Source organism: Manis pentadactyla, chromosome 11 (assembly GCF_030020395.1).
Source record: "Manis pentadactyla isolate mManPen7 chromosome 11, mManPen7.hap1, whole genome shotgun sequence".
Classification (NCBI taxonomy): Eukaryota; Metazoa; Chordata; class Mammalia; order Pholidota; family Manidae; genus Manis; species Manis pentadactyla.
This window is the reverse complement of record NC_080029.1, coordinates 57981963-57997688: the sequence shown is the minus strand read 5'-3', so window position 1 is coordinate 57997688 and position 15726 is coordinate 57981963. Positions and strand designations below refer to the sequence as shown.

The window sequence follows — 15726 nt, the reverse complement described above, 5'->3', positions numbered from 1 at the left end:
GGCTTTTATTAGGAGTTCTGCTTTGCCAAGCAATGTAATTAGTAAGCTTGTCAAGGCATGATGCAGGCACCATTAATATAATGCAGAATCTAACAATGAAATTTAGCCATTTAACTGGGCCAATATAAGATTAGATCATTTTCCCATATTTCCTATCTGTATAAATGTGCTTATTTTAATGAGTAGTAAAATGAAACAGAACTGAAGTCATAATGACTGTGTGTGTGTATATATACATATATATATGTATGTATGTTTTGTTGTGTTTTTAATATTAACACAAATTCCATTGTCCCTCAGAATGATACCTCCTACGAGCAAAACTTTTCTTGTCAATAACTTGGCTGCTGGAACTATGTATGACTTGTGTGTCTTGGCAATATATGATGATGGCATCACTTCCCTCACTGCCACAAGAGTCGTGGGTTGCATCCAGTTTACTACGGAACAGGATTATGTACGATGCCATTTCATGCAGTCCCAGTTTTTGGGAGGCACCATGATTATTATTATTGGTGGAATAATTGTAGCATCTGTGCTGGTTTTCATCATCATTCTAATGATCCGGTATAAGGTTTGTAACAATAATGGTCAACACAAGGTCACCAAGGTCAGCAATGTCTACTCTCAAACTAATGGGGCTCAAATTCAAGGCTGCAGCGTAACGCTGCCCCAGTCCATGTCCAAACAAGCTGTGGGGCATGAAGAGAATGCTCAGTGTTGTAAAGTTGCCAATGACAATGTGATACAATCTTCAGAAACTTGTTCAAGTCAAGACTCCTCTACCACTACCTCTGCTTTGCCTCCTACCTGGACTTCAAGCACTTCTGTGTCCCAAAAGCAGAAAAGAAAGACTGGCACAAAGCCAAGTACCGAACCACAGAATGAAGCTGTCACAAATGTTGAGTCCCAGAACACTAACAGGAACAACTCAGCTGCACTGCAGACAGCTAGTCGACCTCCTGATTTTGTCTCAGAGGGGCCCACATCTAAAAGAGCACATTCAAAGCCAAGTAAGTTTCTCACTTTGCCTGCTCAGAGATCCAAAGCAAGGCACAGGTACTCCCTGAATGGAGAATTAAAGAAATACTATTGTTATATTAACTCACCGAACACATGTGAACTGCTCTCTAAAAGAAGCATGTCTATGAATGCGATGTTAATACAGTCCAACAGCTCTGCTGACCATAGTGGAAAAGCAACTCTCTCAAATTCTGAGTGGATATTGGAAAGTGCTGTGTAACCTAGTATTTCTCTTAATGGAAAATTTATTTTGAATACACACATAGGAAATTGATATTTGACATTCCAGTCTTGTCTCTCTGATACACGGCTAATAGAGCCAAGGTATATAAACCTTCTAGGAAAGTTAATGTATATATATTTGCATATATATGCATATGTAAATATATATTACATATCAAAGTAACATACATAAAATAGTTTTGGTTTAGGGAAAAAAGCATGACATAGTGCCTTCCGCATTCTAGGACCAGCTCCCAGGTTCTGCAATAGAACACGAACCGAAAGTTGTCATAGGAAAAAAAAAGTCTTGCATAAATAATGACATTTCCTGCAGTCTCACAAAGGACCACCTGTGGATGATTGGTATATTTCAATGAGTAGTTACGTATTTTCTTTCCATGACAGTGCTGTTTCCTTTCAGGCAAGTATTTTAGAGAACAACTCTGTGTTGTTATGGTATTTAAAATAAAATATTCAGTAAGTATACCCAGACAATAGTTAAAGTAAGTACCCTTTTAAGCAACTTTCTTGAATCAGGTGCCTTAATGGTTCTGATCTTTCTCATCTATGGCACAGCTTTTTCAGTGGGAAGCAGAAGAAAATGCAATTGATTTTGCACTTACTGAAAAAAATCCAATTCCATTTTAAGTCACATGCCACAATTTCATATGTGTCTATCTGGTCCTATGAAGGTGTTTTCATTCATTCAGTACACATTTGCTGAATGAATGAGTTTTATATTTTTATTCATGCAAGTTAAAAAGGGAGACAGAAATACAAGGCTGCCTTTATCATAGGGATGTTTATTTTTATCACCAAGTAAAATAAAAAAATTCTAATGGAGTTCTTATTACATTTATAGGCAATATAAAGTCATTGCTCATTAACCAGATAGTATTTTCCTTTTTCCCCTTCTGTGCTGTTAATTCTGAATTGAATGTTTCTCAGAGTAAATGCATTTAGTATTTTAACCAAAACCTGTGATGAAATTTAATTAGAAATCATGCAACTTAGTGGGAATATATCATTTTAAAAACAATTGTAAATTTAGTCAGACAATAATATTGCTCCATGATAATACGGTGTTCTTGGACATGCACTGGAATCAAAGTCTTTAGATTATTGTTCCGATCTATTTGTTGAAAATCTTACAGCATTACATGCTAACTTGATGGTGTTTTATTAAAGATCAGTAAATAGGGATTAACATTAAGGGTTTTTGGTGTTTTGTGGTGGGGGAGTGTTAAGAATAATGCTCATGTGGGAATTTTGCACAAAAAGTTTTAGCCAAAATATGATATGTACTTTATTTTTATACAAAATGCACCCTGAGAGTAAGTAAACACACAGTGAAAGTGTAATTCTTTTTCAGATCACTCGAAATACCATTTGAAACACAGGTGAGGAATGTCAATTATTAGTTAATTTCCTCCTGCTAGATACATATATAAAAATTTCAGTTAATTGTAACTTGACTGAGGCACATTTTATCATATACGATTTATCATGATGACATTCAAAAACAGGAAAGATTAAAATAGAGATTACTTTTCATGCCAGTCCTGAAAAAAAATTGTCAAATGGACTTTCGATATCTTAGGTGTTTCCTAAATGTCTGCTCTGCCCTGCTTTCCTTTCTCAAGTTTGTCTTTCACATTTCTACAGTCTAATTATCCTTCATGGGTCAAGCATATAGTTCTTGTGAGGAATCAGTGAGATCCTAAGTGGGGTACTGCTTTGTAAATCAAAAGCGTTACTCAAAATGAAGTGTATTTTCAACAGTATTTCTTGTAATTGTGCTCTCATATCATCTAAACATTTTAAATTCACATCAGCTATTTAATTCTTCACCAGGTGTTGACTGACGAAAGCATACTACTTTTCAGTTTCCTAGTTGTAACCTACATAATACTTAAAATTCCCAGCTATATCAATGCTTTTGAGACTTAAAGAATTGTTTCCTCATAGAAGGGATCTCGAGTTAAAAGTTGTGATCAAGGGGGCTCTGGAGTCATACAACACAGGGCAGCAGTTGAGCATCTGCTCCAAGATACTTCTTTTATGTTTTCCAATTGCCTGTATTTTTTAAAATCAATTTCCTGCTTATGTTTCTAATGAAACTTTATTAAATATCTTTTATTTCTTGCAAACATTTAGAACACTTTAATGTCTTATGTGAATTTATTGTGTGACTAAAAACATTGAAATCATTTAAATTTTTACTGTCATTATAAGACTCTTTTCAGGTGTCTTAACCATGTGATTGAACACTTGTTCTTAGAAGGGATTAAGAAGGACTATGTTCCAGTCTATCAAAAAGTTTCCTTTGAGCCAGACCATGAAAAGACTGGCCTATCAAGAAAGTCAGATGTCTTTTGCTTTTATTCAGAAGGATGGGAAAAAAAATTTTGCTCAGGGCAATTTCAGTGTGAGGGACTGAAGAATAAATCTATGGGAAGGTTGGGGGTATGAAAAGTCCCTGGTGTAATATCCAAAGCACAAGTCATGCAGGTCAATGAATGCATGAATGGAAAATAAATGAATAAATGGGGCCAGGGAAGAAGATATGGTGATAATAAGAATGCTGATTTTATACACAATGAAGATTTGTGACCTAGATGCTATATTACTATAAGCAAGCAGTTCTGTCTCTTTTGTGTTTTCTTCTTTCTGACATTTTTTGCATTCCTCATTTAACCAGCTGTGGTTATATGTGACCCAGAGCACATGGTTTGCTATTTGTTGCTGACTATATATAAGTTATATATATTGTTTTTGGTTTCTTGTTCTTAACTGTTTTCATTTTTAGCCATTCTACACCATGGTTTCATCTTTTTCAGTATGAAAAGGAAGTAACAAACAATATATTTACAGATGTTTACCCAAACGTATTTTTTAAATTCTGTGTATTTTCTGTGTTGTTTATGTTTCCTTTGGGTAATTGTCCACCAATTTAAAAGTGTCAAACTAGTGTTAAAGTAGGTCTTTTAAAAAATATATGTAATGTCTGAATGCCGTAAAGAGGTAATGAAGCATCCAAAGCTGCCTCAGAAATCCTAGAAGGAAACAAAGTTTGGTTTGAGGTCCATTATTCATTTTTAATCTACAGAAAGAAGTGGAATTAATCCATTAAATTAATAGATTAATACATTAAATACAATAATTTAAATTAGATATAGTGACACCCTCCTGTGGCCAATTTATTTTCTATGTATTTTTACAACCATTAAATGTAGTTATCTAAATTGAGGTCACAGTAAGCTATTTTATGCTTTAAGGCACGTGATTTTAGCTGCTTGCTAGGGTCTCTATTACTACAAAAATTAGAATATAAGTTTTGGAACTATTGTAAGCCATCTGTAAACATAACAAGTCTCATATCTCAATAGTCTGTACTTTTTCCACAAGAATTTAAGGAATTTTTAAAAGTTAAATTTATACTATTTGCCTATAGGGATCTATTTTTATCTCTTTTTTTGAAGTATTTTCTATTTCATTTTAAGGCACTCATGAAGTATTCACTTCCAAACTAAATTTTAACTATTTTATTTGCTTGTATTACTGAAATAAAACTAAATATTTCATTTGTAAAACTAAAAATATTAATAGAGCAGTTATCACAAAGCTCCCATCAATCGCCTTTTAATTCCTACATTTTAATATTTTCTCCCCTGTTTATTCACAATTTTAAAATTAGAAACAATTAAGTGCTAATAGTTTAAAAAATTGAAAACATAGAGCATCTTGTACATAGTATATGAAGGTAAATGGTGCATTTTTTTTCTAAGACTGCAGATATAAGCCCATTTCCTTCTTGATATGGCAGAATTCCAATTCCACTTTATTATGCTAAGAAAGCGATGTTCATTTATACTCGATAGAATGCGGACATGCGCTTTCCCTTGCTCAGCCATCCCTTATGTCTCATGAAGAGTGCTGTCTTTCTATGTGAACAGTGTATGTGGGTGCTTCTGCGTGTGAGTGTGTGTGAAGTGTTTTGGGAAAGGACTTAGCACAGAGGTGGCTTGGATGGGAAAAGGATATTTTTCTTATCCTCCTTGGTTGATAATAGTAAAAATAATAATAATTTACTTTATAATGTTCATGAGTTAAATGTGGAATTCAGTTTATTGCTAAGAGATATTTCACTTTTAAAATTTCATAAAGAAAAGAGGAAACAACCAAAATTAATGACTGGAATTTTATCATACTTTCAGAGCATTCTCTATTTTTCAGATTAGTCAGTCCTTTTCTACTAATGCTAGATAAATACATGCTGGGATTATAAATACAATTAGTTTTGTCAGGTTTTGGAGGTTTTGTTTTGCTTTTTGGTTGGTTGGTTGGGCTTTTTTATAACAGAATGATCCTTCTTGTCGCAGGACAGATCACTTAATGTAGAAAAAAATGGCAAATATATTATGGTGATTAAGACGTGAAAAATGTGTTGTTATCTGAAGTGGGGGGACATAGACTGTAACAGTTTGTAAGAAGGAGTATATTTAAGTATGAAATTACCTCATTAAAGTAATGTTAATGCATTTGAAATTTGATCAAATATTACAAGTACTCAGTATAACAAAATAATCAGCATACCATTATCTTCTGATTTCTTTAGCTATTTCAAAGTCAAAATTGGGGATCTGAAGTTACCATTAAATAAAATACATACACTGCATGTGTTTATATATCTATATATATAGATATAAATACATTAATATGTATACTTATAAATTAATTAGTTAAATCATAATTTTGTGTTCTGCAACATGGATCATAACTAATGTGACAAATCTAGATTAAAATGAGCTGGCTCTCTCTACAACTCATCTAATTTCATCCATTCTTTAAAATAGGTGACTTTATATTCATGAATTTAAAAAAAAAAACTTATTTTCAAATTCAGGGGGAAGCCATGAAGTCCCTTTGATTTCATGTTACGAAGTAGATGTATATTAATCTTGCCTGAAACATGAGATAGATATTGTGATTCTGCTCCACAATATGTCCAAAAAATAGTTATTCTAGTAATATGAAGGGGCTTGTGAAATACTGTGTGGGCTCTATCATAATGTAACTTACTCTAACCATTTTTTTCTGTATAACATGAACATGTCTTGTTACTGCATTCATGTAAAACCTAATCTCCAGAAGCTATTGTAAATTTATATGAATATTTGTGCTGGAGGTTTTATAAAAAAGTAAATTGTGCTATTCTCATCACACTCACCTGTGAACCCTGAGAACTTCTTTAGACACCTCATTTTTTCCTGTCACTGTGTCAATTTTTAATGACTATGAGTATTTGCTTAAAAAGAGGACATTTTGGAAAGAAATTGAATGTGTGCTATGCAGGACTATATAATTATATTTATAGACAATTGGCACATACATATGGACATTTAGAGGCAGAATGTTTGCATTTAGAACATTGCTGTTTTATATAAGCATAAGCTGGTACTTGATAAAAGATGCTATCATTTTGGGGGTTACTGAATAATGACCTATACTGTAAAAGATGATCTTATGCTCTGCGTGGTGAATATGGTGAAACTATATTTCAATTTTGGATTCTTTTTGCCTTGGTGTATTTTTTTGATATAAATCATATGCAGTTCTGTAGTTGAAATGTTAACTTTAGGGTAAATGAATAGAAGCCTGATTTTCATATTGAACTCTTCCAGGAAAAGTGCATTCATATTAATAATTACTCATTTTATTAACTAAAATATTGTTTTTAAAAATTCTACCCTTATAGTATCATGTATCAAGAAGTAGCCATACAGGACTATGAAGTAGTAGAAGTCAATTAAAATTAACTCAGGAACTGATAAATTAGAAAAAAAATCTAGATAAATCTTTGTTAAGAGGAATCTTATCAAGATTTCAGTGAGAAGTATTTTAGGGTCTGTTTCTTAAAAAATGAATTGTTCATGACACTGAAAATTTTATTCCCAGATGCTTTGCTGACTAATGTTGACCAGATTGTCCAGGAAACACAGGTGAGATACTTGTTACCTGCCACATACTTCAGCACTTAAATGGATATATTTTATAGATGAATTTTTAATTTTTGTTTTGCTAGCTTATGTAAACTTGTTGAAATTTTCCATTAAAACAATTTTCCATTAAAACTCATTCGTTGCTCAGCAGCGATGACAGAAGTTCAGTTTGGTTAAGTGAATTTCCAATTCTTAAATTTAGACATATTTCTGATTAACTGAACATTCCTGATTCATATCGTATGAATAAAGGGAATACTAATGTGACTATGGAGTCACTCATGTAGTCTTGAATGTTATAATGTGTATTTTTACAAATATTTCCCAGTGTGAATACAGTAGCTTTGTAAGAATGTATTCACTCCTATCCTTGACCTCCACGTCCTAATAGGGGCTGAGATGATACTTTATGCATCATTGAAAGTGGATGAACAGAAGTGTTTCACTGTTATCTAAAATGAATGAAGCCGCTATAAAATGAAGCAAAAGACTACACATGAAATATTCATGGTATTTCTTTTGTCAGCAACCAATTACTCTTGTTGTTGTTGTTGTTGTTTTTCTTCATTTGGGGTGGAGGGGGATAGTTTCAAATAAGTGTTTGATTCCTGTATTTTAATTGGATCAGGAAGTGTGTTTCCAGAGCAGATTAGCACTTTAGCAATCTGTTCAAACAGCTGGAAGCATCAGCCATTTGCTTAAGGTTTGGCACATAAAAATATCTGCTTTTAAAGTTCTGGAAAAGGCCACTGATTTATTCATTGGCAGTAAAAATAGGATCTTGTTTTTTAATGTTTCAAATGTAAAAGATAACAATAACTTGGGCAGTCATTCAGGGTTTCCCCTAATGAGTTCCATTCCTGAATCAAGCAAAATGTTTTCTCATGCATCATTTCCTTACTGAACTTAAGATCCTATTCCTATGTTACAAAAAATGAAAAGATGGCTCACTGGAAACCATCAATAGCACAGTATCTGGCACATAGTTTGTGTGTTGAACTGACCTGCACAAGGTGCATTATTCTACTACTGCCCCCTGCTTCTTTCTCAATCTTAACTTCTATTTATTTCTCTCTCTCTTCCTTCTTCCCCCCACCTCCCTCTCTGTTTTATTTTTAAAAGTTCATTTATCATGTAACTTTAAAAGTTCATTGTAAGAACTTAAAAGTTCTTAGAACTTTTAAGAACATAAAAGAACTTAGCTGTTCTGAAAGAGAATATCTTCAGAAAGTGATCAGTAAGTAAATGGTTAAACTATCAGAAGCATGATCCAGAATGGTGCTGAAAGGTCTATCAAAACTTGGAAGCAGGAGAGTCCTGCTAAAAGGTCTATCAAAACTTGGAAGTCCTGCTAAAAGGTCTATCAAAACTTGGAAGCAGGAGTTTTTCAGTTACCAATTAAAGTGATTTCAAAAATATTCACATTTCTTGGGACCTGCTACTTATTGCTGTGTTTATTTGTTTACCACATTGCCAGAAGTTGAATTTAGGGGAAAGTAATTTCCTTGGGAGTTTGCGTACTACTCGAGATAGCATGGGGTTGCCAATGAAGTACGTAGGATTTCTAACACTGACTTTGTCATAAAGTAATCAGCGTTAATAATAGAAACTTTGGAAAATAGAGTTTAAATAGTGATTATCTATCATAATCCACCACCTAGAAACAAATACTAATAACCTGGTACATAATCTTTAAGTGATTTGTCATTTCTGTATGTAATAAATTCATGTGTATACATGTGTGTTTTGTATTAGATTTACATTGTGAATATGTATGTGTGGAATATGTTATGTTTTAAAAAAATTCATGCTGAGCCTTTCTTTAGTTCCCTTTATGAAACAAATGAATATGTCTTCATGTCATAGAAGCTTTCCTTCCATTCTTTGGCTATTTTTTTTCCTTTCTCTAAGCTTTAGCAAGAAAAATAAATCACAAAGAATAATTTTAACAAAATTTAGTGCCAATACATCATTCTACTCATTAGCCAATTCCTTGCTACATTTCTATTATCAGATTTAAGTCTCTATATGATCTCAGTGTAACTTGGTAAGTGATTTCTGTTATAGCAACCCTATCATTTCTACAACTGTCAGCATAACCAAACACCAATGCCCCTTTGAAAAGACTGCGACCTGTGTGCTCTTAGTCTTATCATGGCCTTTCATACTGTCAGCAGTAATTTCCTACAAGTGAATGAAGTGAGGAAGTGAACTGGCAGAGATTCCTTGTGCTCACAGCTTCTCAGCTCTTTTTTGGGGCCAGGGAGGGGGAAAGATATAAAATTTTATTTTAAGCTTATATTTCCTGCAGTTGGTAACATATGTCTTTGTCTCTCCACAGGCAAAATCTATTTTCCAAAAATTTGGATCCTGCCCATTGCATTAAATTATAATATTCCCTATGTATATAGTCAGTAAAAGTAAGCTAAAAACTTGCAACACATTTTTGTAACATATCGAAAGTGTTTCCAAAGCAACACAATTAAATTGGTTGTACCACAGTCCCTGATATAACAGCATCCAGTCAGTGGTTTGGGTGTTCTTTATACTGAGGTTATCTGCTAACAGGATGTTTTTACTGAGATCAAAGAGTTAATGCACTCATTTCATTTCTATTAGCCAGAATATGCTGCCTGCCAATTTTTTTCCTTAAGGCTCTTCTGCAAATGTTTAGAAATATGAATTAACTTAAAATATTTATTGTATCACATAAGATCTTTCTATAATAAATCATAAGATTCCAATCACATTAAGATAAATTGAGATCAAAGGGGAGAGAGGAGTCATTGATAAAATTAGTGATAATTACAAGTGAACTAGTACTGACATATATTAACCTTATGTTTGAAAATATTTTAATGATTAAAATATACCTGGTAACAATTGATATGCCATATTTGGCAGTTAAAATAGGACTAGTTGACTAGTTTGCATTCATACTAAAAATGCCCTAAGTAAAATTTCTTAAAAAGCATTTTTCATACTCAGACCAACAGAATGTGTGTACATTGTGTGTATTTAAGCATGCACAAAGAATACCACTTTTTCTGCAATTGCTTGCACCACCCTTTGAGATAATTGCTTCCTGATTTCAGTAAATTTGATTTCTAATTACTTTATATTTAGTATCGAAGTATTTTAAAAATGTAAACTTTGTCATAAAATCTCTGCTATAAGTACAATTCCCATGAAAAAGTCCAGTTCTTTTAGAGAAACTATAAATATACAAATGAATAAAAAATCAGCAATGTTGATCATAAATAAACAGCACCATTTAAATAACTATGGGAAAAATCCAGGCTTAAGAAAATATATGAAATAAGAACTAAACATAAAAGCAAACATAGGCATATGATCCAGATAACTTTCAAATGTTACTTCCTAGCAATAATGACCACTACAAATTATTATTTTTTTTAGTATTCTTTTCTTCTATGATATTCCCTTCAAGTCAATAAAATAAATAATGAGTAGTAGAACAGTACATATGTAGAAAATATTTAACTTTTAATAATTAGAACACACCTGTTGATGTATTTAAACATTACAGAAAATCAAAAAAATAGAACCTTAGTGCCAACGATAACATTTAGAAATAATTTGTTTCTTTCTTAGATATCCTAACTACAGGATACAAATCCTTTGTTCAGAGTAAGGGCAGTGACAACATTTTCCCAAAGTCCATTCAACATCTCAACATTTTTTCTTCTTTTAATATTAGGGTAACTTTAACTTCCTCTTTTCTTTGTAGTACTATTAATAAGACTGTCTACAGTATTTTGCATGACACCTTTTCACTATTAAATGAGAATTATTACCAAAAAATTCTGGAACCTAACCTGGAAAAAAAATTCATTATTTTTCAGTCTTGTAACACTTCATAAAATTAGTCTATTTTGTTTCTTTCTTTGTGATGCTCTTGTAATTTTGTGTTCCATATTTAGATCTTCAGGGAATCTTTGTAAGAACTTGGCTATTGATAAGTAAAGTAAAAAGTGTTTTTTGAATATCCTACATAAACTAATGTTTATTCAGTCTCATATTATGTCACTATTTCAATAATGATAGTAGCTTCTGGGCAGAAAAATTGACACTGTAGTTCCCAAAACTATTTGCTATTTCCCAATCTTCAAAATTAACAGTTTTTATGTAAGCCATAATTCCAGTTTGTCAATAACATCATCTAGAGTGAAATTGAATTAAAATCTCTCTTAGATATGTATATCTAAGATAAGCTTATAATATCATTAATTTGATATTAAAGTTTGTTATTCTGGAAGGATTCATTATTTCCAAAGTGCAACTAGTTATACTGTACTTTTTCTTCAAGGAATCCTTAGTCTTTCCTATATTACTGCTTCCTGAAACTTGAACTTTGGTATATACAATTACATCTTTTTCCTATCAAAGGAAACATACTGGAAATACAAAAAGAAATAAAAAAACATGTTGATAGCCAACTTCACAAAAATAAGCTCTGCTATGAACACAATAGAGAGCAATTTAGATATATTCCATTGTAATTTAAAGTGATTTTGTGAAGTTTTTCTTAAGAATATTAAAGGTAAAGTGTTATAGTGATATCTACATTTCAGTAGTTCCCAAGGTAATTATTTTTTACAAATAAAATACAAATCTATTATCTATTAACAATCTTCAAATATTGTGTAAACACCCTGCTTAATTCTCAAAACTTACTGTTTGTGCCAAAAATAACTTCCCTTATTCAGATTATCAAGTATTCTGAAATATTTTCTTAAAGTATCTACAGTATTTTGCATACTTTTATCATATAAAGTTATCCAAATATGTTCTACATCAGCATTTTGATATAGACTAGTCAATAGTTAACTAAGGATCTACATTTCATAATTCATTTGTGACATACATTTTATAACCCCCAGTTTGTAAACATGTAACTGCTTTTGAGTGAGAAAAAGAAAAATTACCTTTCATATGTATGAAATTATATGTTTCTCAAAAATTATTTTCCGTCTTTGTCAGACAGAATTCACGGACATATCTTAAATTCATGAGTATTAAGAACCCATAATAAAGGAAAAATATTTTCAGTTATTAAATACTTAATATTTAAATATTTAAATAAATATTTTATATTTATTTAAATATTTAAATAATTATATTATTTTCTTTCCGGATCTTGTTAACTATGGAATGCTTTTGCTTGTGAGTTATTGTCAGTTTTCACACTTATTTTGTTATATGAGTGAAGCACTAATAAAGATGAATAATAGTCTATACTACCATTAAATGTACAGTTAAATATTATACATTTAATATGATACAGAACTTTCAACAGAACACATTAAAAATTAGGGATTTAGATGCGGTAAACAAATTTAATCTTCTATGTTCATATTTTTTAAATTGGTATTAATACTTGTTAAAAGTTAAATTAAAATGCAGTGATGAACAAAATCTTCTCTTAACTTGCAAATATAAATGTGAAAACCAAAGTAAGGGAAAATTTCATTTCACTGTTTGGCGTTGACCTGCATAATTATTTGCACTTAATATTTTGATTTCTTTTAAAAATGAGATTCTTTTATATATTCACCAATTTGAGACTACCAAGCAACATTTTAAGAGCTGAGATGCATGTCTAAACAGTTTGCAGGGGTGCATCTTACATTTTAAAGCAATAAGCTCCTATCTGGGTGCTCAGGGTTCAGAACTTCTAGATTGCTAGCACAATGATCTTATTAGCTATGTGTTTTCTTTTTCTTTTTCTTTTTCTTTCATTTCAGAGGCTGGAGTTAATCTGAAGAGCACCACTTCTGTCTCTCCTGAAAAAAGTTGTCACTGATATTTTTACTGGATAAAATTCAGAAATGTTTCAATTCACAAAAGCTAATTGTTGAACTGGTGTCCTGGAAGAAATTGTCCACAGGAGTTGAAGCAGAAGTCTCTGATACTGGCGGAACAGGCTCCATCAGACCATGGTTCATCCCTTTTTAAAGCCAATTTTTTTTTCTGGCCTCTAAATATTTTTTTTTAAAGAAGGAAAGAGAAAAGCCTACATTGGCATCAAGTTCTGTATCAATTCATGTTACATTGACATCCATGACTTAAGACTGTAGATCTTGAATAATCTATATCACTTTAAAAAAATAAATGTTTTACTATGACAGAATTTGCACATTGCCTGATTTGTAGAAATATCCATTGCTTCAAGTTTGAATGGTGAAATGATGATTGTAAGAACTAATAATACTATTTTACATTTTTGTAGTGCAGAAACCTTAAGGGATCACAAATTACTTTATAATATTGGAACTCTTTCTTCCATGACTGAAGTATACCTACTTCTATGGAAAATCAGTACAGCTATTTAAATAACTTTACAGGATTTTATGCTTCAGTGTAAGAAAGTGATAAGGGATCTCTTCTCCTAGTGGAACTTCAAAAAGCATCAAGGTAGGCATATCGTAATTAACCCAAATTGATTCATTGCTTCTCTGGAGAGCTGGGGCAAAATGTTTTAATCATTTTAGGCCTTATGTTTATTACAAGTGCCCATTTCTCCAATTTTGCTCAATTCCAGGGTAAATAGAGAAGAACATACATCTTATTTAACACCAGCCTAAATACTAAGATACCTTACATGACTAATGAATGTTAATACAATCATAGTGAAGCAGTATCCAAGAATAGTATTTAAGAACTAATTCTGGTGTCAAGCAAGCTTGAGTTCAAATTTTAGAGCTGAGTTAATTTGGCCAGTTACTCTATTCTCCCAAATTATTACAGGAGAAAATGTTACTGTAAAATATGAAAATGCATGTAAACTTATAACCGTATTTGGTATAAGCAGTAAGTTTTAAAAAAAAAGTAGTATTAGTAGCATTGTTAGTTGCAATTGCATTCAGATTCTCAAAAACGGAGATTTTGTTTCTGTTCCTTGACAGTTCTGGTAGTAATCAATCATTAAAAGGAACATGTACTTCAAAAATTTTTTAAATTAATTAAAACTAAAAAAATCCAGAAAACTGTGTATTACAAAATTTAGGTCAATCTGTAAACCATTCCACATCCTTTAGGCTATTATAAATATCCAGCAATCCAAAAAGGAGATTATAGAATGTCAATCATTATACTGTCCTGGAAATCTGTGCTCAGGAGCGTAACTACGCTGGATGATTTAAACATGTACGCACACACACATTCATTCCCAGACACTCACAGGGCATGCCTGAAACAAGGAGCAGGTTTGAGTTGAAATGTAGTTAATTTGTGAAGTTTGGTGACTGACTTCATTCTGTCTGTTTTTTGACAACTCTAATGCCCTGGAGCAATCCTATTTATGTGTGTGTAAGTGGATATATGCATGATGAATGTTTATGGTGACAAAAAGAAGATAAATTGAACAATAATCATTGCCTCTGCAAATCTGTTCCTGTTGTATACAACTTTTCTTCTCAAATACAGTGTCAGGAACAGAGATGTCTTTCCTGGATCTCAATGCAGTGTTTAATTTTTCAGGGTCCTAGGAAAACCTGCTAACTTTTCTTTAAGAACATCTTCCTGTTTATCCTTTCATATCCTTCACCCCCTCAGGTCTGATTTTTGTTTTTCTTGATGATGATAACATAGCCTGACCTCTTCATCTCTGTAGGATCCTCATGCTTTGTGTTCCAAGGAACATTATTTTTAATGTGTTAGAAATAAAATTATACTTAATCACTTCAAGTCTTCACCCTGTATCCCCTACACCTAAATCTAAAACTTCCATTTATGCACACATTAAACAACATTAATCAGGCACTCACAGTGTACATATTTTCTCTTTTGTTTTGAAATGTTGTTTATGAAGTAGACTGAGAACCAGTCTCTGATTCTGTAAGTGTACAATAATCAACTGTTTTTATGAACAGATTCTTTAGGTAAACAATAATAATTGTTTTAATGGACAGATAGTTATACTATGAACATAAGAGAACTAGTGTATACCTGTAACTAAATAGGATTAATGATCATTCATAAATAAAAGTTTTTCAAAAATGTGACAAATAATATTTTGAGGATAAGTAGGAACAATTTCTTTTAGCTGAACATATAATAGTGTCACAGGGATGGTGTAATTGATGGTAAAATTTTCAACTGTAAGGTTATTGGACATACATTGGAAACCATTCCCATTTTTCCCTTTACATTTCTGAGTAATTTTGGAATTAATCTAGTTGCTAAAAATATATATTGTAATAAGTAAGAATATTTATCATTCAATTTGTGACATATCTTACACATAATAACCTATGAAGTACATCAAGTAAAAGTACATATACAAGAAAATAAAAATATTTGAAATAAAATATAGGTACAGTTTGAGAGGAATGAAAATGGACTGAAAACCAGAGTTAATATTTTGGAAATCTACAGTTGTGATTTTTGAAATCCATAATCTGTAGAACTGAAGGTTAGTAATAAAATTCCACAATTGGTTGAAAAGAATAACTGA

General features: G+C 31.8%; 1 protein-coding gene across 2 annotated transcripts in view; it reads left to right on the top strand.

Annotated features, from left to right (window-relative positions):
- The window catches only part of LRFN5 (leucine rich repeat and fibronectin type III domain containing 5), a 254494-nt gene extending 240957 nt beyond the window's left edge, over positions 1–13537 (top strand). The window contains exons 4-6 of one of the 2 annotated variants that reach the window (XM_036881341.2): positions 301–1013; positions 7204–7247; positions 13016–13537. In XM_036881341.2, coding sequence (XP_036737236.1) covers positions 301–1013; positions 7204–7247; positions 13016–13033 — 775 coding nt within the window. In that variant the 3' untranslated portion in view covers positions 13034–13537. The remainder of the gene's footprint in view (positions 1–300; positions 1014–7203; positions 7248–13015) is intronic. The other variant, XM_036881345.2, reaches the window with a different exon arrangement.
- Positions 13538–15726: the final 2189 nt, after the last annotated feature.